Here is a 14,608-nt window from a genome sequence, read left to right as displayed (position 1 = left end):
AGACGACGCAGACTCGGCGAGGGTGCGGACCGCTGCTGACATGATGTTTCCTCAATCGAGGCACTCGGTAAGTTGACCACTAGTTTAGTCCCGCTTGTGGAGTCCGGACCTCCGCGGGCTAACCGGGGGCGACGCGTGCTAGCTGGCCGGCTAGCTCGCCAGCTAGCTCGGGACAGCAGCTGACGCCGCGGGCTCCAAAATGTCAGCTTTTGTCACAAGCACTCACTTTGTTAGCGCGCATTTGCGCTTATTTGCCAAATGTTGGCCCACTAACTGTTTACAATGACGGCGTTGGAGCGTTACGAGACGTCCGTCGCTTGCTAGCTGTTAGCACCTCCAAGTCAACGAGGGTTTGTCTTAATTAAACACATTGTGTTAGTCAATATGGCGAATAAAACATATTTTCCTTGTTTACATACATATTACAAACGCTCAATTGTGCGAGCCATGTGCTTGCGTTTGAAAGAATATCACATTTTCATTATGTCTGGGCAATATGGCCTTTATTTTAATATCGAGATATTTTTTTTAGGCCATATCGCGATACACAATATACCGTATTTCTTTGAATAGCCGCCCGGGCGCTAATTAATTTAAAGGCCTACTGACACCCACTACTACCCACCACGCAGGTTTGATTTTGAGATTGGTGGGGACACAAAAGTGCTCCAAGGCAGCACTCTGAAAGTTTCCTTTTTTTTTTTTTTTACATTAGTGAAGTGAAGTGAATTATATTTATATAGCGCTTTTTCTCAAGTGACTCAAAGCGCTTTACATAGTGACACCCAATATCTAAGTTAATTTAAACCAGTGTGGGTGGCACTGGGAGCAGGTGGGTAAAGTGTCTTGCCCAAGGACACAACGGCAGTAACTAGGATGGCGGAAGCGGGAATCGAACCTGCAACCCTCAAGTTGCTGGCACGGCCACTCTACCAACCGAGCAATCATAATTTCACGTCATGCAGATGTTATAGGGTAAAGCAACTAAAATGCAAGCAAAGGAGACAACTTGGAAGAGTTCTCATCTTTACTCTTTAGTGTAGGGCTGTAGTGCAGCGTTTCTCAAAGTGTGGGGCGGGCCCCACTGGTGGGGAATAGAGACATGACAGGTGGGGCGCGAGAAATGGGAGGAAATGTAACTTTAATTTTTTTATATATGTTTTTATTATATTCTTAGATTTTTTTTTTTCCATCCATCCATCTTCTTCCGCTTATCCGAGGTCGGGTCGCGGGGGCAACAGCCTAAGCAGGGAAACCCAGACTTCCCTTTCCCCAGCCACTTCGTCTAGCTCTTCCCGGGGGATCCCGAGGCGTTCCCAGGCCAGCCGGGAGACATAGTCTTCCCAACGTGTCCTGGGTCTTCCCCGTGGCCTCCTACCGGTTGGACGTGCCCTAAACACCTCCCTAGGGAGGCGTTCGGGTGGCATCCTGACCAGATGCCCGAACCACCTCATCTGGCTCCTCTCGGTGTGGAGGAGCAGCGGCTTTACTTTGAGCTCCTCCCGGATGGCAGAGCTTCTCACCCTCACCCTATCTCTAAGGGAGAGCCCCACCACCCGGATGAGGAAACTCATTTCGGCCACTTGTACCCGTGATCTTATCCTTTCGGTCATGACCCAAAGCTCATGACCATAGGTGAGGATGGGAACGTAGATCGACCGGTAAATTGAGAGCTTTGCCTTCCGGCTCAACTCCTTCTTTACCACAACGGATCGGTACAACGTCCGCATTACTGAAGACGCCCCACCGATCCGCCTGTCGATCTCACGATCCACTCTTCCCTCACTCGTGAACAAGACTCCTGGTACCTCTGGATTGGCAGACCGGGGTGGTGGTTCCTCTCTTTAAGAAGGTGGACCGGAGGGTGTGTTCCAACTATCGTGGGATCACACTCCTCAGCCTTCCCGGTAAGGTTTATTCAGGTGTACAGGAGAGGAGGCCACGCCGGATAGTCGAACCTCGGATTCAGGAGGAACAGTGTGGTTTTCGTCCTGGTCGTGGAACTGTGGACCAGCTCTATATTCTCGGCAGGGTTCTTGAAAAAAATAAAAATAAATGTAACTTTAATTTTTTTATATATTTTTTTATTATATTCTTAGATTTTTTTTTTTACAACCCCATTTTCTATACAAACTGTAAATCACTGTCAAACGACACAGTTGCGAGATGTATATGCGACATTGCAAGTGATCTTGAGGAACAACTCGTAGACAAATTAAAAGAAAGTCGTTTTGCTTTACAAGCGGACGAAGCTACTGACGGCAATAAAGACTGCCTGTTCATCGCATACGTGATACGTCCGCTTTGTGAATGGCGAGTCACTGTGCGAGGATTCGCTGTTTTGCAAATACAAAAAAAAATTAGAGCCAGTGCTGATGAGCTGTTCAGGATAATGGACAGTTTCCTCAAAGAACACGACCTTAAATGGGAAAACTGTGTGGGCTTTTGCTCTGGTGGCGCACAGACCGTGGCAGGGTCAAGAAACGGGCTGCAGGCTCTAATAAAGAGGGTTGCGCCAAATGCGCATTGGCAGCTCAGCCCTGGACTCAATGAGGTTTTAACAAATGTGAGCGCGGTAAATTTTATCAAAACACAAGAAAGTGGCACTTTTAATCAATTTATTATTTAACTTGATGCAAGTTATTTGATATATTATTGAACTTGATGCAAGTTATACCACAGCTGCACAGTTATTTTATTTAATATTGAACTTGATGTTATTTTATGTTATTGAGTTTGAATGTATACAACTTGATGGGGCGGTATAGCTCGGTTGGTAGAGTGGCCGTGCCAGCAATTTGAGGGTTGCAGGTTCGAGTCCCGCTTCCGCTATCCTAGTCACTGCCGTTGTGTCCTTGGGCAAGACACTTTACCCACCTGCTCCCAGTGCCACGCACACTGGTTTAAATGTAACTTAGATATTGGGTTTGACTATGTAAAGCGCTTTGAGTCACTCGAGAAAAGCGCTATATAAATATAATTCAACATGTTACTTGATGTTCAATAAATTTGAAAATGTTAATCTTAGCATTAGCGTTCTATTTGGGCGATGGGGGCAGATGGGGCTTGAAAACTCCCCCTTGTCCAAAGTGGGGGATGACAAAAAAAGTTTGAGAGCCACTGCTGTAGTGCAACTGTGCATCATACTGTCAATTAACATCAACAACATCCGAAATACATTCATGCAATACAACATTGTAAATAAACATAAATGAACCGTAATAATCTTTTCCCCAACTTGTGTTTAAATCACTCACAATTTTTCCCTTCATTTACTTCTTTCTATTGCTGCTTTTGTACTGTAAATATAATACATGAAACTAAAAAAAATTAAACGGAAAAGGTGAAATCCGGCGATCTGATTGGCTGTTAACCTTGGTTTAAATATTGAGCACGGCTACTATTCTAAAGCCTTATCACAGCGTAGGCTATAACTACGCCTCAGGCACGTATGAATGGAAGTCGTTGTCATGTATCCATGACAACGGACTGTTGCAGTCCGTAGAAAAGGACAGCTGATGTTTTTACGATGTTAAAAAACGGACTAAAGTAGTTGAATTCACATGTTTAAGGTTAATGTTCACCTACGGGGAGGGTTAACAATGGTAGAGGGGACTGAGCATTGACTTTCACCTGGGAAAAAAGCGAAGGAAAAGACGAGATGCAGTGCTAATTTGGAGCTAACGTCTGGATAGGTGGGACTGTTTTTTCCACAGTGAGGAGTGACAGCCAATCACACGTAAGTTAGCATGAAAGCGGCAACCAATCAGGGAGCGATATTTAGGTTAGAGGCGGGACTTCTAGCAGAGACCGACATTTAACCCTTTCTGTGCCATAATCATTGACTAAACATTACGGGCAGCGCTTGTATTGATAGTGACTACACAGTAGCGGCTGGATATTGGTAGGGACATGTCCCTAGCGTCCCTACCCAATTCTACGCCCTTGACGCAGTCTGATAGTTTATATATCAATGATGAAATATTAACATTGCAACACATGCCAATACGGCCTTTTTAGTTTACCAAATTACAATTTTAAATTTCCCGGTAGTTTCGTCTTGAAAACGTCGTGTAATGATGACGTGTACGCAAGACGTCACGGTTTTTAGGACGTGTGAGCGGTACGCACACACACAGCTAAATGTCGTCTGCTTTAACGGCATAATTACACAGTATTTTGGAGATCTGTGTTGCGGAGTCTTTTGCAGTTTGTTCAATTAATATTGGAGAAGTCAAAGTAGCAAGATGGAGTTGGGAAGCTTTAGCCTTTAGCCACACAAACACATGGTGTTTCCTTGTTTAAAATTGCCAAAGGTGAAGCTTTACTATGGATCAAAGCGAACATGGATCCCGAACGAATGTCAACCAGCAAGTTTCGGTGAGAAAATTGTGGTAAAAAGTCGCCTCTTACCTGAGATCCGCTGAGCTTGTGGCGGCCATAAAGCTGCCGTTGACTTCCCTGAGACACTGCGTGTCAACACAGTCGTGGACACACCCCTCCGACTATCAGAAACTGTTAAACTCACTAAAACACTAGCAACACAATAGAAAGATAAGGGGTTTCCCAGAATTATCCTAGTAAATGTGTCTAAAAACATCTGAATCCGTCCCAATGCAATCGCATTTTTTTTTTTAACATTTTTTTTTTTTCCTAGTCGGTCGCTATCAATATCCTCAAACACGAATCTTTCATCCTCGCTCAAATGAATGGGGAAATTGTCATTTTCTCGGTCCGAATAGCTCTTTTTGTTGGAGGTTCCCATTGAAAACAATGTGAGGATGTGAGGAGCCCTCACCCTTGTGACGTCATCGTCTGCGACTTCCGGTAGAGGCAGGGCTTTTCTGTTAGCGCCAAAAGTTGGAAACTTTATCGTCGATGTTCTCTACTAAATCCTTTCAGCAAAAATATGGCTATATTGCGAAATGATCAATTATGACACATAAAATGGACCTGCTATCCCTGTTTGAATAAGAAAATCCAATTTCAGTAGGCCTTTAACACTTGATGCATATAACCAATCAATCAATTAATGTTTATTTATATAGCCCTAAATCACAAGTGTCTCAAAGGGCTGCACAAACCACAACACAGCCGTGGACACACCCCTCCGACTATCAGAAACTGTTAAACTCACTAAAACACTAGCAACACTATAGAAAGATAAGGGATTTTCCAGAATTACCCTAGTAAATGTGTCTAAAAACATCTGAATCCGTCCCAATGCAATCGCATTTTTTTTTTAACTTTTTTTTTTTTTTTTTTCCTAGTCCGTCGCTATCAATATCCTCAAATACAAATCTTTCATCCTCGCTCAAATTAATGGGGAAATTGTCATTTTCTCGGTCGGAATAGCTCTTTTTGTTGGAGGCTCCCATTGAAAACAATGTGAGGATGTGAGGAGCCATCAACATGTGACGTTATCGTCTGCGACTTCCGGTAGAGGCAGGGCTTTTCTCTTAGCTCCAAAAGTTGGGAACTTTATCGTCGATGTTCTCTACTAAATCCTTTCAGCAAAAATATGGCAATATCGAGAAATGATCAAGTATGACACATAGAATGGACCTGCTATCCCCATTTGAATAAAAAAATCCACTTTCAGTTGGCCTTTAACACTCGATGCATATAATCAATCAATCAATGTTTATTTATATAGCCCTAAATCACAAGTGTCTCAAAGGGCTGTACAAACCACAACAACATCCTCGGTAGAGCCCACATAAGGGCAAGGAAAAACTCCCCCCAGTGGGACGACGACAATGATGACTATGAGAAACCTTGTGGAGGAACGCATATGTAGGCAAACCCCCCCCCCCCCAAGGGACCAAAAGCAATAGATGTCGAGCGGGTCTAACATGATATTGTGAAAGTCCAATCCATAGTGGATCCAACATAACCGTGAGAATCCAGTCCAAAGTGGATCCAATATAGTAGCGAGAGTCCCGTCCAAAGTGGGGCCAGCAGGACCAGCATAACCACACCAGTATGATGATTCTATGTGTCTACATTAAAACATTCTTGATTCTTGATCACACTGCATTAATATATGCTCATTTTAAAGGCCTACTAAAATGGGATTTTCTTATTTAAACGGGGATAGCAGGTCCATTCTATGTGTCATACTTGATCATTTCGCGATATTGCCATATTTTTGCTGAAAGGATTTAGTAGAGAACATCGACGATAAAGCAACTTTTGGTCGCTAATAAAAAAGCCTTGCCTGTACCGGAAGTAGCAGATGATGTGCGCGTGACGTCACGGGTTGTGGAGCTCCTCACATCTGAACATTGTTTACAATCATGGCCACCAGCAGCGAGAGCGATTCGGACCGAGAAAACCACGATTTCCCCATTAATTTGAGCGAGGATGAAAGATTCGTGGATGAGGAAAGTGAGAGTGAAGGACTAGAAAAGAAAAAAAAAAAGACTATACAGTGGGACCGATTCAGATGTTATTAGACACATTTACTAGGATAATTCTGGAAAATCCCATATCTGCTTATTGTGTTACTAGTGTTTTAGCGAGATTATATGGTCGTAATGTACAACCTGAAGGTCGGCCCCGCACCTTTCTTCAGCTCCAGTCGACGGGTGGTGGCGATGCCCATCTGTGCCCTTCGCAAGGAACCCTCTTCGAAACACGATCTTTGGAAATGATAGCTGCATAATACACTGTACTTTGTGTGTGTGGTCCAATCCAACCGTGTTCGCTTGACCGCTCTGTTGCATAGTAAAGCTTCACCGTCATCTTTCGGGAATGTAAACAATAGAACACCGGCTGTGTTTGTGTTGCTAAAAGTGGCAGCAATACACCGCTTCTCACCTACAGCTTTCTTCTTTGACGTCTCCATTATTCATTGAACAAATTGCAAAAGATTCAGCAACACGGGAGTCCATAATACTGTGGAATTATGCGATGAAAAAAGACTACTTATAACTGGGAACGGTGCTGGACCAAAATGTCCTCTACGTCACACGCACGCGTCATCATTCCGCGATGTTTTCAACAGGATACCTTGCGGGAAATTTATAATTGCAAATTAGTCAACTAAAAAGGCCGTATTGGCATGTGTTGCAATGTTACGATTTAATCGATATATAAACTATCAGGTTGCGTGGTCGGTAGTAGTGGGTTTCAGTAGGCCTTTAAACTTTCATGCAGAGAAGGAAATTACAACTAAGTCATTTGACCAAAACTGTATTAATTAAACAATTATTAAGCAGCGGCACAAATGTTCATGTCATTTCCAAAACAGAAAGTGCAAGATCCATCCTCTTCCGCTTATCCGAGGTCGGGTCGCGGGGGCAGCAGCCTAAGCAGGGAAACCCAGACTTCCCTCGTCCCAGCCACTTCGTCCAGCTCCTCTCGGGGGATCCTGAGGCGTTCCCAGGCCAGCCGGGAGAGATAGTCTTCCCCCGTGGCCTCCTACTGGTCGGACGTGCCCCAAACACCTCCCTAGGGGGCGTTCGGGTGGCATCCTGACCAGGCTCCTCTCCATGTGGAGGGGCAGCAACTTTACTTTGTGCTCCTCCCGGATGACAGAGCTTCTCACCCTATCTCTGAGGGAGAGCCTCGCCACCCGGCGGGGGAAACTCATTTCGGTCGCCTGTACCCGTTATCTTGTCCTTTTGGTCATGACCCCTAAGGATGGGAACGTAGATCGACTGGTAAATTGAGTGCTTTGCCTTCCGGCTCAGCTCCTTCTTCACCACAACAGATCGATATAGCGTCCGCATTATTGAAGACGCCGCACCGATCTGCCTGTCTATCTCATAATCCACTCTTCCCTCACTCGTGAACAAGACTCCGAGGTACTTGAACTCCTCCACTTGGGGCAGGGGGGGAGAAATTGCAAGATTTTCAGACATTTTTAGTGTGAAAATAAAAATAGTATTCGTCCTTCGTTATGTGGTAGGTTACTGTGGACGTTATCAAATTCTGTTGACAATTTTTTTTATACGGTGTTGATGTGGTAATGATTGCCTCGGCATTTTGATGGTGTGGGCGTGTGGCACCAAACGGAGATGTTGACATGCAGAGTTTCAAGCATTCTTCATTCTCTAGCAGGTGACTTTTCAAATGATGTTACATCTATGCCGTTTTTCCCCACACAAAAGGGACAAGCGGTAGAAAAATGGATGGATGGATGACATAATTGGTACCTTTTGTGAAGACCCTTTGAGGCACCTGTGATAAAAGGCTCTGATTATATTACAATTAATATCAAATTAAGTTGATTATTTAAGGATAAAATGTTCAATTAAAGTAATTTTATGAGACAAAAAATATTTCAAGAAACAAATCATATTTTTGGGGGGGGGATTGTCTATGACTACTGGGGGCTAAAGTGAACCAAATCAGATTTATCGAAATCCCAGAATTTGTATCATTTTTGCCATATTTAGAAATCCTATATTTATTTATTTGCTCAGATTAAATAAAATGTCAAAACTTTTCTTCTACGTATAAGAAGTGCAATATTAAACAGTTTCAAGTCAACTCATCATGCTTAATTTATTTCAGCATTTGGGAAGCCTGTAGTTGATTTTTATTATGTAAATGTTATATTTTTATCATGTGATAGCAGGGACCCTGCCAATCAAACTAGGCTGCTACATTGCTAATGATTAATGTAACTATAGCTGAAAAAAATAGTACAACAGCAATAGGAGAGACTATTCATCCCTGAACACCAGGGAGTTCATGTAGGCTTAATGATGCAGTTACATTATTATATCACTAGCATACACACACACACTGCACAATGAGCTAACGTTACGCTAAAAGTTAATTAGCCTACACCTCAAGCCAGGACTGCGAGAGAGAGTTTGTTTCTAGAACGTTGACAGGGAGGTGTTTATTATAATTTGGGGAGAGTCCGCTGCTCACCTGCTAAGCACCAATCTGCTCAACTCTGAAGCGCTGTTACATGCGCTCTAAATACACACTGCTGATTTGTTGTTACCGCTCTGAATACGCACTGCTGATTGGCTTTATTGCTATATGTGTAACCAATCAGATGGTTGTGTGGGTGGGACAATGCTGGTTGCTGTGTAGGAGACAGAGGCAGAACGGAGCGGAGCAGCTTGTTAAGACTCTAAGTTAGGCGGCTACTTCATATGTTCGTGTGGAAACTCGTTCGTTACACCTCCGAACCGAACCGGAACCCCCTTACCGAAGCGGTTCAATACGAATACACGTACCGTTACACCCCTAGATATGAACAGGATGTGATGTAGGGGCCCCACCTCTTCAAAATGGCTGTTTCCAGGTGTACAGAAAATGGTAGCCCTAAAAAGGGGATTTTTAAAGTAATAACTTTGTGTAATGTAAAAAACATGGTGTTTACTTTTGGATAAATGGCTGGGGTGACGCTGCTCGCTTAATGGTGTGGAGTCTCCAAGGCAACAACAGACGTTATTTTAATGGGAGCGGGTGTTTGACATTTTGAAATGTTCCTCTACTTTTCTGTGATTGAGGCAATACACTTGTCTTATATAGTTCTAGGATGTGAAGTAAATTATATTTATATGGTGCTTTTCTCGGGTTATTCAAAGTGTTTAGCATTTTGAAACTCATTATCTAAATTACATTTAAACCAGTGTGGGTGGCACTGCGTGCTGGTGGGTAAAGTGTCTTGCTCAAGGACACAACGGCAGTGACTTAGTTGGCGAAAGCATGAATCGAACCTGTAACTCTAAAGTTGCTGGCACGGTCGCTCTAACAACTGAGCCACGCCGCCCCGGGATGAGTTTCAGCCCCTGTGTAACCCCACGACTAGATGGTCTGCAGTTAGTCCAATAATCCCAGTGTAGACCCCCCAGCCCCCCTTGCCTTCGCGCCACTTTATAGAGAGTAATGAGGTTTAGAGCATGAGATTAAAGTCAGGATCAGAGTTTCCCAAGTGTAGTCTACTCAGTAGCAGACCTCCTAATGCCTTCCACATATGGCCAACATTGGGCCCACAATTTTAATCTGGCCGTGTGTAAACACACTTCTTCAATCCCCACCTTTTCTCTTGCTTGGAAGTACATCACCATGGCTTTTTACCCAGCTGCTGCTTCAAGAAAAAAAGTTGCGAAACTCAGCTTTCAGGGAGTCTACCAGAAATGCTAGCAACCGTTTTCTTTATCCCGCTACAGCTGATAAAGGATTAATGTTCAAGTAAACAAACATTCATGTAAACCAGGGGTAGGGAACCTATGGCTCTAGAGCCAGATGTGGCTCTTTTGATGACTGCATCTGGCTCTCGGATAAATCTGAGCTGACATTGCTTAACATAATAAGTAATGAATAATTCCACTTGTAATAAGTGTTAAAAATAATGTTCAAAACATAAAACATTCTCATGCATTTTTAGTCCATCCATCCGTTTACTACCGCACCTGTTCAAGAAGTTGCGTTAAGAAGTTATTTATTTATTATTGGTTAGTGTGGGGCTTGTCCTCCTGGGGGTTATTCAGACCACCAAGCACCAACATGAGAGCCCGTTTCAGGGTTACACTATTGTTTAATTTTTCAATAAGTCTCTCAGTTGCTTTCCAGCAATTGAATTGTTTTCTTTCGTTCTCGCTCGTGCTCTGGCTCCAGCCCCAACCCCGTCTCTCCTCCTGGCTGCTGCTTATAACAGAGCGACAAGTGATTAGATAACAGGGCCATCTACGCAGCTCTCGCTGATTTCGAGGCCGATCCTGGCACACCCCAGTTTGCTGCAGGCCCACGGGCCACGCCCCCTCCACAGTCAGCTTCAGAATAACAATGTTATTACAAAGAAAAAGAGACCTATTATACTCTAGTAATGTTGGTCTTACTTAAAAATGCACGCGTTTAGTTGTTTTCTGTGTTAACAAAAATATTATATGGCTCTTACGGAAAGACATTTTAAACTATTTGGCTTTTTGGCTCTCTCAGCCAAAAAGGTTCCCGACCCCTGATGTAAACGCTGCAATGTTTTGTATTTATTTTTCCACAGAAAAACAACAATTAGGCTCATTTTAATTACTGCATCATCACAGCTTTCGTTTGGTCAAAATTTCCTTTTCCCTGGAAAAGATAGTATAGTTAATTCCTCATAACATTAATGCATTTTGTCATCCATTTACACATTTTCTCATGCAATCTAGGAATGTTCTCAGATGATATACCGTATTTTTCGGACTATAAGTCGCAGTTTTTTTCATAGTTTGGCCGGCGGTGCGACTTATGTGTAAAATGTATTAATACATTACCGTAAAATATCAAATAATATTATTTAGCTCATTCACGTAAGAGACTAAACGTATAAGATTTAATCGGATTTAGCAATTAGGAGTCACAAGGTATAGCATGTTCTATATGTTATAGTTATTTGAATGACTTTTACCATAATATGTTATGTTAACATACCAGGCACCTTCTCAGTTGGTTATTTATGCCTCATATAACATACACTTATTCAGCCTGTTATTCACTATTCTTTATTTTAAATAGCCTTTCAAATGTCTATTCTTGGTGTTGGGCTTCATCAAATAAATTTCCCCAAAAAATGCAACTTATACTCCAAGGCGACTTATATGTGTTTTTTTCCTTCTTTATTATGCGTTTTCGGCAGGTGCGCTCTATACTCCGGAGCGACTTATACTCCGAAAAATACGGTACACATTTTATTATTTAATTGACACATTTTCTCGAACAATTTACAGTTTTTTCACATAAAAATGTTCATGAAATATTTCAAAAACTAAAAGGAGTCTGCATTGTTTTCTCATAAAATTTGTAATTTCCAAAAATGTAAAAAATTTAAATTTTCAAATAATATAAAATAGCTCCAGCACCCCCCGCGATCCCGTAAGGGACAAGCTGTAGAAAATGGCTCGATGGATAATATGCTGTATGTAATATAATAATGACGTGTGCACATGTTCTTGTAAAATGTACGCATTTTCTCAAGTTGAACGTTTTTAGCAAAACAATTGTCATGAAATATATATATATATTTTTTTAACCAAGAGTAGCATGCATTGTTTTCTCATAAAATTCACAATTTATTCACATAAAATGTAAAAAATATTTTCTCATAAACAAAAAACCTTTTAAAATGTGAACATTTTATGTTTACATAAAATGTAGTAAACATGTAACCCTCCAGTCATCCATTTTCTACCGCTTGTCCTTCCCGTGAGGGCCTGGACAAGTCGCCACCTCATCACAGGGCCAACTCAGATAGACAACATTCACACTAGGGCAGGGGTAGGGAACCTATGGCTCTAGAGCCAGATGTGGCTCTTTTGATGACTCCATCTGGCTCTCAGATAAACCTTAGCTGACATTGCTTAACACAATAAGTAATTAATCATTCTGCTGGTAATCCCAGTTTTGACTGATTGATTGATTGAAACTTTTATTAGTAGATAGTACAGTACATATTCCGTACAATTGACCACTAAATGGTTACACCCGACTAAGTTTTTCAACTTGTTTAAGTCGACATCCACGCAAATCAATTCATGGTAGGTGTTTAAAACAATGTTGAAAATATAAAATATCCTCATCCATTTTAATCCATCCATCCGTTTTCTACCTCATTAGTTCAAGAAGTCGCATTAAGAAGTATTTTATTTATCAATGGTTAGCTTCATTATAACAATGTTATTAAAAAGAATAAGAGACTTATTATACTCTAAAAATGTTGGTCTTACTTAAAAATGCAGGAATTTAGTTGTGTTCAGTGTTAAAAAATATGATATGGCTCTTACGGAAATACATTTTGAAATATTTGGCTTTCATAGCTCTCTCAGCCAAAAAGGTTCCCGACCCCTGCACTAGGGACCATTTAGTGTTGCCAATCAACCTATCCCCAGGTGCACGTCTTTGGAGGTGGGAGGAAGCCGGAGTACCTGGGGGGGAACCAGGAACATAACGTGAAAATAAAATAAAAAATTCACCACTTTTTAATAAAATGTTAACATTTTGTTATAACATTTTCAAGAATGTTCTCATAAAGTTGACACATTTTAAACATTTTTGACTTTTTTCCCATGAAGATTCTCATAAAATGTTTTCCTTAAAAAAAAGTCAGTGTTGTTTTTTCATGAAATTCACATAAACATAAACATTTTTTTTATAACAAACTAAAGGTTTCTCTTAAGCAGTTAAAAAAATGTTAACCCATTTTTTTTAGAAATATTAAAATGTTCTCATTAGTTCTAATAAAATCTATTTTTTCCCCAAAGATTCTCATGAAATATCATGTATGTTCTGGAAATTAATGTTTCCTCAGTGTTTTATCATAAAATGTGCTAATTAATCACATTTTATTTAAAAACAATGCCATCAAAAATATAGCCTGCAATGTTTTTCTCATAAAATTAACTATCTTCATCAGATTTAAAAACAATTTAACCAAAAAATCAGGTTACAATCTCTTTCTTAGAAAATAAAATAAAAGCCTGTTCCACTTATTTGTGGTGAAGAAGGAGCTGAGCTGGAAGGCAAAGCTTTCAATTTACCGGTCGATCTACGTTCCCATCCTCACCTATGGTCATGAGCTTTGGGTCATGACCGAAAGGATAAGATCACGGGTACAAGCGGCCCAAATGAGTTTCCTCCGCCGTGTGGCGGGGCTCTCCCTTAGAGATAGGGTGAGAAGCTCTGCCATCCGGGAGGAACTCAAAGTAAAGCCGCTGCTCCTCCACATCGAGAGGAGCCAGATGAGGTGGTTCGGGCATCTGGTCAGGATGCCACCCGAACGCCTCCCTAGGGATGTGTTTAGGGCACGTCCAACCGGTAGGAGGCCACGGGGAAGACCCAGGACACGTTGGGAAGACTATGTCTCCCGGCTGGCCTGGGAACGCCTCGGGATCCCCCGGGAAGAGCTAGACGAAGTGGCTGGGGAGAGGGAAGTCTGGGTTTCCCTGCTTAGGTTGTTCCCCCCGCGACCCGACCTCGGATAAGCGGAAGAAGATGGATGGATCCACTTATTTTATTAAATTATGATATAATGAAGCCTTTTGTCCTCATTAATGTTTTATTCCCATAATATAGAAATGTAAAATTCTCAAAAAATTGTTAGCCAGCAATGTAGCGGGGCTCGGATAGTATAGCAGCCGTGCCAGCAACTTGAGGGCACCAGGTTCGATCCCAGCTTTCGCCATCCTCGTCACGTTCGTTGTGTACTTGAGCAAGACACTTTGCACCTGCTCCCGCCATCAGTGTGTGAATGGGTGAATGTGGAAGTAGTGTCAAAGCGCGTTGAGTACCTTTTTAAGGTAGAAAATGGCCATACAAGTATAACCCGTTTACCGAACCAAAATAAACTAAAATATATTTATTAACCTCTTATATAAGTGTAAAAATAAGTTAACCAACAATAGTTATAACTAGGGATGCACCGAAATGAAAATTTTTGGCCGAAACCGAATAAAATTTGAGCGCTTGGCCGAATACCAAATACCGAATAATAAATGCAGTTTTTCACAACTTTTTTATATTGCATAAATAGCCTAGAATAAATTTTTAGACATGTTTTTCAAATAAAGTAAATTTTTATTGAATATTGACTTTTTTTAATATTCCAGTAGCCTTTGCTATTAAAAAAAAGCACAGTTTTTCATTTATATTAGGCCTTCAA

The 14,608-nt window shown here is 41.6% G+C and overlaps 1 protein-coding gene across 1 annotated transcript in view; it reads left to right on the top strand.

Annotated features, from left to right (window-relative positions):
* LOC133550100 (TLE family member 5-like) overlaps positions 1–14,608 on the top strand; it is a 28,979-nt gene that overhangs the window by 350 nt on the left and 14,021 nt on the right. Inside the window, exon 1 of the mRNA XM_061896173.1 lies at positions 1–67. This exon is cut by the window's left edge and continues 350 nt beyond it. Within this exon, the coding sequence (XP_061752157.1) occupies positions 41–67 (27 nt within the window). The 5' untranslated portion in view covers positions 1–40. The remainder of the gene's footprint in view (positions 68–14,608) is intronic.

This window comes from Nerophis ophidion, linkage group LG03 (genome assembly GCF_033978795.1).
Source record: "Nerophis ophidion isolate RoL-2023_Sa linkage group LG03, RoL_Noph_v1.0, whole genome shotgun sequence".
Classification (NCBI taxonomy): domain Eukaryota; kingdom Metazoa; phylum Chordata; class Actinopteri; order Syngnathiformes; family Syngnathidae; genus Nerophis; species Nerophis ophidion.
This window is presented reverse-complemented; position numbering and strand designations above follow the sequence as displayed.